At 42.9% G+C, this 13,239-nt stretch overlaps 1 protein-coding gene across 1 annotated transcript in view; it reads left to right on the top strand.

The window, feature by feature from the left end:
• FERMT1 (FERM domain containing kindlin 1) overlaps positions 1 to 9,024 on the top strand; it is a 36,605-nt gene extending 27,581 nt beyond the window's left edge. The window contains exons 10-15 of the mRNA XM_055304521.1: positions 326 to 450; positions 1,203 to 1,309; positions 2,507 to 2,728; positions 3,335 to 3,459; positions 5,147 to 5,288; positions 6,696 to 9,024. Coding sequence (XP_055160496.1) covers positions 326 to 450; positions 1,203 to 1,309; positions 2,507 to 2,728; positions 3,335 to 3,459; positions 5,147 to 5,288; positions 6,696 to 6,869 — 895 coding nt within the window. The 3' untranslated portion in view covers positions 6,870 to 9,024. The remainder of the gene's footprint in view (positions 1 to 325; positions 451 to 1,202; positions 1,310 to 2,506; positions 2,729 to 3,334; positions 3,460 to 5,146; positions 5,289 to 6,695) is intronic.
• The last annotated feature ends 4,215 nt before the right edge of the window (positions 9,025 to 13,239 follow it).

The following is a 13,239-nucleotide window of genomic DNA, read 5'->3' as shown; positions in this document are numbered from 1 at the left end:
AGAGGCATTACACATGGCCCAAGCAGATGACGTGTCTTCCCCAAGGTCACATATTAGGCAGTAGCAAAGCCAAAGTGATTTGAATGCTGAGATTCTGCATTAACTTCTACATCTCCTATTAAAAACCTCACTTTTAGTTTTTAGAAATGAGTTCACAATTTGAAAATTATTTCAAAATAAAGAGTATGTTTATTTCAAAATAAAGAGTATGTTGTTTGAATAGCTTTCTAGAGCATCTTGATCCCCTTGAAATTTGCAGTGTGTCCCCCCTACATTTCAGGATGCCTTCTGGATGTTAAAATGCTTACTGTACTTTAATTTGCAGGCCCAAGAAGCTAATGCTAAAGGCTTTCAAACAATATTGGTTCATCTTTAAAGACACATCTATAGCCTACTTTAAAAATAAGGAACTTGAGCAAGGAGAACCAATAGAAAAACTAAATCTTAGAGGTAAGAGAGTCCTATGTATGGGTATGGCTTGTCATGACCCAACCAAGACCCAATGAAGCAGGGCTTACTTCCAGAGGAACCTCTCTATTTCATTGGTTTCCCCATGGCAGCCTGCCTGCAGATCCTCTTCCCCCGGAGCATGGACCTGAAATGTGGTGCAATAACTGTGATTATTTGCCTTCTGCTGTCCCTTCTTCCCCAGTATGTCCAAGTCTACAAAGTGGTGGTAATTGGTGTCATCCATGTAGTACATGAGGCATTGTAGGGTCTGGTCTAAATTCCAGAATGGTTATATTTAATTCAATGTCACTTTAGTTTCCATTCTAATTTCTGAAAGTGGCTATGAGTGTACTGATAACACCATCAACTGAAATATTTAGCTAACCAGTGCACTCAATTCCCTTATCATTGTGACAGTAAGAGAATTCCCTCTCCTTTGGTTTATTTAAAAGTTCATATTCATCACTCCATGTTACTATGAGTTAGCATAGCCAAATTGATCTGAGAAATGAATTCAGTTGATGACATATTTAAGAAAACCACAACAGAAAATATTTTTTTGTTATCCATGCAAATTGTTCATGAGTCTTATTTAGTTATCCTTTAATTAATGTTGTCTGCTTGCTTCTCAATTTTTCAGAGGAGAACCAAATCTGAAGGGCTTATGTTCAAAGTGTTTCTTTTAAATGCACATCTGATTTACATAACAGATTTCTCAGAACTTGGTTTTGTCCCTGCCTTTTATCATCCAGGCTGTGAAGTTGTGCCAGATGTCAATGTAGCAGGGAGAAAATTTGGAATCAAGTTACTAATCCCGGTTGCTGATGGTATGAATGAAGTGTATCTGAGATGTGACCATGTAAGTAAAATCACAAAAATGCTACGTCCTTTCCCCTTTATTGAGCCTAAGGACAAACCAGCTGAGATGTTGTCTCAAATCAGAGCACTCGTCAGTCAGTTATTGCTTTGTAACAAACAACCACAAAATCAAATGACATATATCAATAAACATTTGTCTCTGAAACACAGGTGAGTAGGCTGGGGCTTGGATGATCCAGCCTAGTGTCACCTGGACAGACCTGCTTCTAGCTGTAGGTCTGACTAGGCCTTCTGGAAGTAAAGCTCACTAGCTCACTGCACTTATTCTGGGTGCCAGACTGCCTGGGGACACTCTGCTCATAGTGATGGCAGAAATGCGAGAGAGAAACTACAAATATGGAAGACCTCCTAAAGCTTGGGCTTGCAAGTAGTACACTGTTATTTCTACCCACATTCTTTTGGCTGAAGTCCATGGTGGGGTTCAAAGTCAAGAGGTAGGAAATTACACTCTGGCTCCAATGACAGATTGTAAAACTACATGGCAAAAAGTGTGAATACCAGGAAGATGAAGACTGAGGCCAGTAATTCAGTGTACCATACCTGCTGTTGCTCTTTAGAATTTCACTCTTTAAATGCATCCCCTCTGCTTCTAGGACTACTTCTCTTGGCTCCCCTAGGCAAAGAATGAACACAAACATTACAGAGCAATAGAGGCCACCACTGACTGGTTCAGAGCCCATCAGTGGACCTCATTTCTGCTTTGGAATTAGAATCTTTACTAAGGATAGGTCAGGGTAGACAAAATACGAGAAATCAGTTAATGATTTTTTGCCTCTTTTCCTTCTGTAATAGAGATCAGACATGATGTGAAAATGGAAATATGTATCAAGGAGGGCTGTCATGTAGTTTGGGTTTCCACCTTTCTGTGTGCCATGCACTCCTGTGTCCTCAGTTCATCTTTCAATGCCAAGTTCCCAACATGGAATTTATGACAACTGACATTCCTATTCTCTAGCCCCTTAGCGTAGAGAAACTCAACACAGGACTCAAAAGCTTTTGTTGGGTGTTAAATTAGGTGATTGACAGCCACTTAAAACATGTGCCCCTTCACATCTTTCCTTTCTTGGTAGGTGACAGTTTTGTATATTGTAGAGATGAAAGCCCACGTCCTGTTCTGTTCACAGCCGGGTGGCTTTGCATTTGAATTTGTGTCTCAGCCCCCTGATGTTTGCTGCAGGAGAATCAGTATGCCCAGTGGATGGCTGCCTGCATTCTGGCATCGAAGGGCAAAACCATGGCAGACAGCTCCTATCAGCCAGAGGTCCTCAACATCCTTTCATTTCTGAGGATGAAAAACCGAAACGTGTCATCTCAGGTGGCTTCCAATCTCGAAAGCATGGACATGAACCCTGAATGTTTCGTGTCACCTAGATGTGCAAAAAAACAGAAGTCTAAGCAGGTACTGCTAATCTTGTTGGAGCAATGGTTTGCAGTAAATTCTGTATTTTCTGAAGTAAAATGAATTAAAATGATCAAGGCCACCATCATGCAAAATCAGCTGATGGGGATTTTTGACTCTGGGCTCAGTATTAGACGATGTTAAATCATCATTCGTTTTGTTAGAGCAGACTACATTTTGTTAGAGCTAACTGAACATGGCAGTATTCCCAGGCTTCATTACAATTACTTAGTCCCCACAAATTAAAAATTTTAATTATACTTCCATTCAAGGGGGCTAAGAGTTATGCAGATGAACTGGTATAAGTAGAACCATTGTCCACAGACCCTATACGGATCCCAGAAACAGGACCTAGAACTTTCCATCTCCATGAACCTTAGAAGTTTAGGTGTTGGCTGGTGTTGCTCCTTCTTCTCCCCAGTGATTTACATCTTTTATAGTAGGACAGAGAGGAACAGAGGATGAATGAATGGAAATGAATTGTCTTCATAGAGTTACAGTTGGGCCTTGCATTTATTTTTCTCACTGGGGATCTGAGTTAAAGGGATGATTATAGTATAGTACGTGTATGCTAAGGATGGTTCAGTGTCTACCGCTTCTTCTTAGCTGGCAGCCCGGATTCTAGAAGCCCACCAGAATGTGGCCCAGATGCCACTGGTCGAAGCCAAACTGAGGTTCATCCAGGCGTGGCAATCGCTACCTGAATTTGGCCTCACCTACTACCTTGTCAGGTGATTACAATGTTCACTTGCCTCTCTCACTTTGTGTGTTTCTAAGTGCCTTTCTTGGACCCCAGTTTATTCTCAGTCTAGAATGTAGAACTCTTTTTAATTTTAGAATACTGTCCTCTGGGGCACCTGGGTGGCTCAGTCGGTTAAGCATCTGCCTTTGACTCAGGCCACAATCACAGGTCCTGGGATCAAGCCCCACATCGGGCTCCCTGCTCAGCAGGGAGTCTTCTCCCTCTCCCTCTACTTCTCCCTGCAGCTTGTGCTCTCTCTCACTATCTTAAATAAATAAATAAAATCTTAAAAAAAAAAAAACTGGTCTCTCACAAATGGCCCAAACACATTGGCTGCTCGTAATAATCTTCCACACCTTCTCTTCAGTACTTATCTGGGCTCCCTGCTTCTCCCCTTCTTCCCCCAAATTTTCAAATTGGCTGCTAGAGTGATCCTTTTAAGATTTGAATCAAACCAGAGTGGGCGTCTTCCCAGAACAATCTGAAAGCCCTCTGATTCACTCAGTGTATAAGCCAAATCCTTACAATGGCCCTATAAGACCTTAGCTTGGGGATTTCACATTCTCTGACCCTTCTTCACTGTGCCCAGGCACACTGGCTTCCTGGCAGGTCCTTGAGTATGCCACAAAAAAAAAAAAAAAAAAGCTACAGCCTTGCACTGGTTGTGCCCTCTGCCTACAATGCTCTTTCCCCTAATTCCCATGTGGCTCATTCCCTCACAAACAACTCTAATCAAATGTCCTCTCTCACTGTAATCTTCCCTGACTCCCTTTTTAAAACTGTCACCACCTCATTGGCAGTATTCCCTGCTCCCTTCTATGTTTGATTTTCCTTCATGATCTTATCTGCCATATATATTTCACTTATTCATGACCCTGTCCACCCCCCCCCAAATATAAGCTCCATGAATTAGATAGTTGCTCTCCAATTAAGTCAATAGTGTATATTCCCTGTGCCTAAAAGAGTGGCTGGCATACACAGTTGATTTTATTTCTTTTAAGATTTTATGTATTTATTTGACACAGAGAGAGAGAGAGACCACAAGCAGGGGAAGCAGCATACAGAGGGAGAAGGAGAAGCAGGCTCCCTGCCAAGTAAGGAGGCCAATGTGTAGCTGTATCCCAGGACCCTGGGATCATGACCTGAGCCCAAGGCAGACACTTAACCGACTGAGCCACCCAGGAATCCCTACAGTTGATTTTAAATAAATTGACCTGACCCTGTCTTACTTTGCTTTACTCTGATGTCAATTTCAGGTAAAGGATGTCTGTGGGACAGACTTAATTCCCTCCATTCTTCATATTATCTTCATATCACAATAAAAATGCCCTTCTGTAGAAAGTTAATCCCTCACTGTCCATTCTTTGGATATCATTTAGAAATTTTCATATTATCTTTAAGAATTAGTGTATGGAGACACCTGGGTGGCTCAGTAGTTGAAAGTCCACCTTAGGTTCGGTGCATGATCCCAGGATCCGGGATCCAGTCCTGCATCTGACTCCCTGCTGGAGCCTCCTTCTCCATCCGCCTATATCTCTGCCTCTCTCTCTTTCTATCTCTCATGAATGAATGAATGAATGAATGAATGAATGAATCTTTTTTAAAAATAGTGTATGAATGAAAATCATATTATAGGAAGCAGTTGCTTCTTTTAATTCATATTAATTTTTTTGTAGATTTAAAGGAAGTAAGAAAGATGATATTCTGGGAGTTTCATATAATAGGTTGATTAGAATTGATGCAACCACTGGGATTCCAATTACAACTTGGAGATTCACAAATATGAAACAGTGGAACGTAAACTGGGAAATCCGGCAGGTACAGTGAAAGTTTTTGGCATCTTCAGTGTTGAGGCTATAAATGTGTGTTCCATCAGAATTGTAGATTACTCTGTTCGTGTACTTAGAACTCAGAAACCACAAGCATGTGGTAATTGTCTGCTAAAATAATCACATGCAGTTCTGGACAATTTACTAACAGGTATAGGCCAAATGGTTTTGAATTAACACCACAAGTTGGCTTAGTCTCCATATAGACTCTACATACTCTAAAATTGCTGAGCAGTTTGATTAGTTTCCTTCAACTCACCATGGGATTATGTAAGACATAGGCTAGTAATTACTTAGCAGAAATTACGTGAGATGGGACTGTCATCCAAAATGAATCAAAAAAAGCTTCATCTGACTGGCTGCCAAGAGGTCTAACTAGTTGAGGACTCAACAGCTCAACTGCCCACCTGGAGAACATTCCAGTCCCCAAAGGGAAAAACTGGTAAGAGAAGCAAGTGATATGAGCAGGGATGACTGAGAAAAGCCTTGCCTCCTTAGTTAAGGAACCCCCAAAACCTCTGCCTCCCATCAGTTGAACCCTAGGAGCTAAGTTCAAGCCAAGGCTATAGCATGGGAAATTCTAGATCAAGTCAGGGGCACCTTAGCATCCAGCTGATTTAAAACATTCCAATGTTGCTGGTATAGAACCTTGCCTCCTTTTTTTTCTCATTTTTCCAGTAGAAAGCCATCTACCCTAGAGGGATGGTAAGAGACTTACCTTTTTTTTAAAGAACCATGGATTCCTCTCGGCAGGGCTGTTAACCATGTGGGCACTCATCTATAGAATAGAAGCTTGAGATCAGGTGACCTCTATGGCAGTGGCCTTAAAACCTTGTTGCGTATTAGGACCACTTGGGGAGCTGTCACACACCACTGCACTGGCCACACACTAGACTAGTAAAATCCCAATCTCGGGAGGTGGGAGCCTTGGCAGCAATTTTTAAAGGACCACAGGTGATTCCAATGGGCAACCAAGGTTGAGAACCCCTGGAATCTGTTTCTTCTAGTGTTTAGAGTTTATGACTAAACCTTTTATTCTCCATGAAAAAGTCTGTGAAGCACCCTGCCCCTTGAGAGAGGAAATGCTTAGGAAGTTCCTACATCTAAACAAGAGCAGCCAAAAGTATCTCTGTGTTGGGAGTTAGAATGTTTTGCTAGGTGTGCAGCAAAGTTTACACCACAAGAGGGCGCAGGGAGCAAAGACTTGTTTTCTGTAAGCGTTTAATGGAAATGGTGATTGGGTTGGGTTTCTTGTGGATTTTGTTGGGCAGGGGGCAGCAGAGGGAGATCATCTGTAAGCTACCTACGCAGTCCTCAGCTCTGGGGCCATAACAGGGCAGTTTTTTCCCCATTTTCCTTGCCAGAGTGTGAGTTTACCTGTGCCTTCCTCTTGCAGGTGGCAATTGAATTTGACCAGAATGTCTCCATTGCGTTCACCTGCCTGAGTGCAGATTGCAAAATCGTGCACGAATACATCGGTGGCTACATTTTCTTGTCCACTCGGTCTAAGGACCAGAATGAGACACTCGACGAGGACCTGTTCCACAAGCTAACTGGTGGACAGGAATGAAGCAAAGCAGACCTGCCCACACGCAGAGGGTGAGCCAAATGTGGTCCTCCCTGGACAGATGGCATCCTTGGCTCACACAGTGTGTAGGCTGCAGACTGATGGACAACATATGCTCACCACTGGTCACTCAGATGAAGATCCTCATCTCATTTCAAAACAGACTGCCTAGCATATCCTCTTCCTCTCTTTACCCTGTCCTACCAGTGATGGAAGGGGCCTCAGTTGCGTTTTCTGTAAAACATGTGGGTAGGAGACAGGCTAGTACTCAAAGATTACACCATGGCCCAGCATGTGGCTATAGTTCTATGACTTCAGAACCCACAAGGATATGGCTAGAAGTTACCAGTGTGTTTTTCTGCTTCGTTGCTAAATCAGCAAAAGACAGAAAGGTCAAAAGCACATGTAACCAAGGATATATCTTATTCTACAACTCAGGTATAAAAAGTAATTTGTCTTTCCTAACAGAACCACTTTTAGCTCCCATCTTGTGAACATGCAGAGGGAGTCTCCACATACACATATACTCTTTCCCTGGGGGTAGGGAGGGGAAAGATGGAGTTACTGGTACTAGCTGGTGACAAAGGGTCAGAGCAGTGGCTTTCAATGTCATCAGCTCACAGTGACTTCTGCAGAAGTGACTACTGACCCATCTGGTCTTGGACATTTGTCCCCTTGGGTCACTTCTGCCACTGTAAGTCCTAGTCCATTCCTGGGGATCTGTCACCCACCTTTAAAGTCTTTCTTGATGACACAGGTGACAGAGGTACAGGGAAATCCATTCCTCACCCAGCTGCATATCTCAGCTGCTTGTCTTCTGAGCTGGGGCTCCAGAAGATGGGTCCAGTTCTCTCTGTATATAAAAACCATCCTCCCCACACCTCCAGGCTTACCATGGGGTCTCTATCCCAGCTGGTCAGGAAGAGAAGAACAAGCTCATTCTCAAAGACCACCAAGTGCAAGGGCTAACAGTTTCCCCTACTGACTTCTGTCTACATTTTGCAAATCAGGAGCCAGTAATAGACTTCTGTTTTCTCTGCTTTTTTTTGCTCTGTCATCTCTACCTCAAGACATGAGCATGAGCCAGTTAATTGCCATCTCACCTGTCATTTTCTGCTTTAGTTTGTCAGCTTTGGGAGGAGTGGGATTTGAGAAGGAAAGAAGCGATATGGGGGGTAGAGGGAAATATCAGATGGCATTTAATTATGTTTTTATAAACGTTCTGCTGTCACAGAAAGGACTTGGGTTGCCAGGGTAAAGCAGAGGCTCCATCTCCATTTTGAAATCCTTTAGGGTACAAAAGCTCTGGGGGGCCTGGCCAGAGCTCAGATGCCCCTATTCATCATCTGTTGCTATATTTTCCAACAAAGACATTTGAGAAGAGAGATCTTCACAGCTCCAGGAGCCACATTAGGACAGCCTTGTCTAGGGAACTCCAGGCCCTGAGCTGGAAGCTGTTATTCCTCTTTCAGACTCTCCTTTGAGTTAAATGTTCGTGAAAACTCCCCAGGCACCAAGGTGAGCTTCCAAGGCCTCGTTTAAAGCTTGGAGGCAACTCAATCCCTTGGAAAATCTGGTCCACATCATAAAGAACTTAGTTTGAAATGTTTTGTATGGAAACTAGTGCTGAGCATACTGTTCAACTTGGTGTTGGTCATTTCTGTGTAGTCTTGGGCTCCATGATTTTTAGAACCTAAGTCAGGTCTTTACGAGTATGTCAGACCCTACAACAAAATAATGCTCCTTGATGTCACATTTTACCTATCTCCTACCAAGTACAGCTCTGTATCATTTACCAAAGTTAGACCTCCAGTGTGACCCTCTTAGCTTTTCATGGTTGTCTGACGTTGCCATGAAAACATTCAAAGGAGTTTTAAACCAAACTTTCCGGGGAACATTTCTCCCATGACTACACTGCCACATCCCAAAGGAATAAACAAGTGTGTCAAGAAAAACCTTAAACGCTGCTATTCCAACGAGCAACTTGAGGACTTTTTTTATATTGTGTGCAAAAGGTCATGTGACTTCCTATGATGAAATTTTAAATTAATGTGTGTCTTTCAGCCTCCTATGCTTTCTTAACTACACTAGATGGGGAAATCTGCATTTATTATTATTTTATAGGACTTTTTTAATTAAATGCTTTATATAGATTTGAGTATGGTCTGGTGGTGTCCTCTCCATTCTGCTGTCTCTGAAAAAAGGTGAATATTTTCTCCCCCATGAAAAAGGAATGTAACTTTCAGGCTTAATGCATACTTTTCCTCACAATTCCAAGATTTGAGCTCATTCTTTCCAGTGAGATTGACCTAGAAACCTCACTTAACCATTCACTCTAATTCCTTTCCCATTGAAGGTATCCCTAGATTCCTGACATCATGAGCTCTTTTTTCCCAGTACCTTTTGGAAAAAGCACCAGAGAACAAAGAAATATCCAGAGGTGGAGGAGCATCAGAGGGCCTCTGATCTGATGGATGAATGTCCAGGACAGTTCTTTGATTTAGTGGTAGATGGTCCATAACAGGCAGTGATGTGCAGTTTATAGATGTGCCTTCATACAAGTCTCATATCAACCCATTGGAGGACAGGAATGGCTTGCCTTCTCATTTCACAAAGCAGGAAACAGAATCAGATAGCTGGTGAAGCACTTGCTCTAGGTCACACCACCAGTAAGCAAAACCAGAATTCAAAGCCAGCTTTGTCTGACTAACACTATCGAAAGACACACATTTTTGGCATTTCGGGCTTTGTCTTTCCAGCCTTTATACCATCTCGTATACTGGCTTTTGTTTTTGTATCTTAATATGACATCAATTAAGTCATTCTATATTCATGGAAATTAATTCATGAGATATTTACTGAGAAAAAAAAAGGAGCTATTTAAGTGCTGGCTGAATGCAAAGCATGATTATTCTGCCCAAAGGCCGCTTAAAACTTCTGATGTGGAATATCATGCCTCCTCTTTTAAAACATTTTCTTTCTCTTTTTTCCCCCCACTTTCACCTATTTCCTTCATCCTCCATCCCCAATATCTGGCAACCATCAATCTATTTCTAGGGGTTTGTTTCTTTTCTTTTTTTAAGATTTTATTTATTCATGAGAGACACAGAGAGAGAGGCAGCGACATAGGCAGAGGGAGAAGCAGGTTCTCCATGGGGAGCCCAATGTGGGACTCAAACCCAGAACCCCAGGATCACACCTTGAGCCAAAGACAGATCCTCAACCACTGAGCCACCCAGGTGCCCCAGTTTGTTTCTTTTAGATTCCACATATAAGTGAAAATATACAGTATTTGTCTTTTTCTGCCTGACTTATTTCACTTAGCATAATGCCCTCAAGGTCCATCCATGTTGTTGCAAATGGCAGGATTCCCGTCTTTATGGCTGAATAATATTCCACTATATACATACACATATATATTTTTATCCTTTTTTTAAGATTTTATTTATTGAGACAGAGAGAGAGAGAGAGAGAGAGAGGCAGAGACACAGGCAGAGGGAGAAGCAGGCTCCATGCAGGGAACCCGACGTGGGACTCGATCCCGGGTCTCCAGGATCAAACCCCGGGCTGCAGGCAGCGCTAAACCGCTGTGCCATCGGGGCTGCCCATATATTTTATCTCTATCCATGTACCCATCAATAGGTTGTTTCCATATCTTGGCTATTGTGAATAACGCTGCAGTGAACAGGGGGATGCAGATACCTCTTGAAGACAGTGATTGCATCAGCCTGGTCAAAAAGGAAACTGCAGGTGTGCCTGGGTGGCTCAGTTGGTTAAGCATCTGCCTTCAGCTCAGGTCATGATCTCAGGGTCCTGGGATCGAGCCCTGCATCAGGCTCCCTGCTCATCATGGAGTCTACTTCTCCCTCTCCCTCTGCACCCCCTACTTGTGCTCATGCTCTCTCTCTCAAATAAATAAAATCTTTAAAAAAGGAGGGGGGACTGGAACAATAGCAGAGGAAAACCCAAGCCTCCATCTGAGAGTTGTAGGTCTCCTGTATGTAAAACAAGGGTTTGGATTGCATGGTTTCCTAGAGCCCATTGCACTCCAGCATTCTTTGGTTGTGATCCATTTTCCCCCACAGTCAGGTTGAGGTGCATCCCCCACTCCTGTGCATCATGCCATGCTTTTCTTCCAAAACTCTGGCATCACTCTGTCAAACTGGCCCATTTTCTAAGTCCGAACACATAGTTCTGTAACTCAAATTTCAGAGCAGGTTGACAGTCTGTCATGACAGTCAAATAAGCCCCAGGGGCAAAACAGATACCAGGAGGTTAAATGGTAGTGCCAACCAATGTTAGAGCAAGTTAAATTTTTTTTTTAAGATTTGATTTATTCATTCATGAGAGAGACACACACAGAGAGGGAGAAGCAGGCCCCATGCAGGGAGCCTGATGCGAGGCCCAATCCTGGAACCCCTGGATTATGCCCTGAGCCAAAGGCAGACAGACGTTCAACTGCTGAGCCACTCAGGTGTCCCAGATTAAGTCAAATCTTGCTTCTGCCCCTGACCAAAGAATATCCTCAAAAATAATAGAGCTTAGAATGCCAACATGTATTAGGGCTATCACTTGTGCTTCCCATAAGTCCTTTCAATTCAGCCTCTGGGAGAGATAGGTGTTATCAGCCTCACCGTACAAATTAGGAAATGTGATGTGGTTGCTGGCAAATGTTTCATACTCTGTGGGTATAAGGGTTAGCAGGCGGAGACTGGATTAGCCAGTTTCCCTGGTCTAAAAACTCCCACCATAGCCAGCATGGCATCAGTGAACACAATTGGGAAGATATCCAAACACCCAGCCCTCTGACAGGGATGAGCCAGCTCTAGCACACAGCAGATCTATTGTGCACAGAGAGGTCAAGCAACTTGTCAAGGTCACCGAGGTAGAGTGTGGGAAGCAAGGATTTGAACCCAGAACTTCTGACCTAAGCTATGCTCTTTACCACTGCTCTTGATAATCCCATGTGAGTGGCAAGGCCCCTTGGGTCGAGAGCCCTAGATTGAGACACCTGGGTGCCTCAGAGATTGAGCATCTGCATTCGGCTCAGGTCATGATCCCAGGGTCCTGGGATGGAGTCCCGCATCAGGTTCCCCACAGGGAGCCTGCTTCTCCCTCTGCACATGTCTCTGCCTCTCTCTCTGTGTCTCTCATGAATAAATAAATAAAATTGTTTAAAAAAAAGAGCCCTAGATTGTCTTTATTTCTGATAACTCCCCCGAGGTGATTTCCACCCCCACCCCCAACGTATTTGGGTAAGGCCTACAAAACTCCATAGACATTTTTTTTCCTTCATTTACATTATACCAGATTTCGAATGTCAAAATAGTGAAAATTTCTACTAAATAACCTTCGGATCCCAAGATGTGGGATGGCCCACTTGCCCAATATGACATCTGACTGCACATCTGGGTCAGAGGTGGCATTCAGGAGGGTGGGAGAGTTCTGCCTTCTTCCCAGCAGAGGAAACACCAACCCATGACCGGAGACAACCCCATCCACCCCCAACCCCACAAATGATTGGCCTTGGTCCTGCCATTGCATGTAAGTGATTAGTGCCAATTCCATCAGAGAGAGGCAACTTTCCCTCAGGGACTGAACTCTGTTTTTAGAGGCTGAGTGAAATGTTTTTATTCTGACCTTTTCCTCCCTTTATAAATGGTTCTTTGAATCAGGTAGACATCAGAAGAGCAAATGGGCAGCCAAATACTCGGCAAGAAGCTGTTGAATAATCCATTCCTTATAAGCTAAGCAAAGTTCATTTTAGGACAAGGGGCTGCAAAATGCTAATGCACTTGGGATAGGTAGTGTGCACAGGCACGTTCAGTCAGATATGAGGCCACAGGGGTTTGGAAGGTACGCCCTTCCTATATTCACAGATCTTAAAATATATGAATGCATATCTAATATATCCGAGAACCTAATGTAGCCTATGGACCTACAGTTGTCAAGCCATGCTAGGTTCCAGCCAACAGTGTTTCAACCAATTCAGTTAAACACACATATACACACAATCACACACATATATATTTTTTGTATTATATAAGCCATATAGTTGATATAATTTATTACATTTATTGTATATTTATGTACTATTTACATATTATATTATGTAACTTATACATGTACATATATTTCTACCAGTTAAAATAGCTTAGCTACTAATGATGGAAAATTGAAAATAATAGTGGCTCAAACAACAGAGGTTTTTCTCTCTTCCACCTGAAACTCCAGAAGCAGGCCTAGGCCAATAAAGCATTATATACCACGTCAAGACCCACACTCTTTTATCTTTTCTATCCACTAAGCACAGCTTCTATTCACAAAGTCATCTCATGATCCAATATGGCTGCTTTGGCTCTAGGCATTATGT

This window comes from Nyctereutes procyonoides, unplaced genomic scaffold, assembly GCF_905146905.1.
Source record: "Nyctereutes procyonoides isolate TBG_1078 unplaced genomic scaffold, NYPRO_anot_genome, whole genome shotgun sequence".
Classification (NCBI taxonomy): Eukaryota; Metazoa; Chordata; class Mammalia; order Carnivora; family Canidae; genus Nyctereutes; species Nyctereutes procyonoides.
The sequence above is the reverse complement of the archived record's forward strand: the minus strand, read 5'-3'. Positions and strand labels throughout refer to the sequence as shown.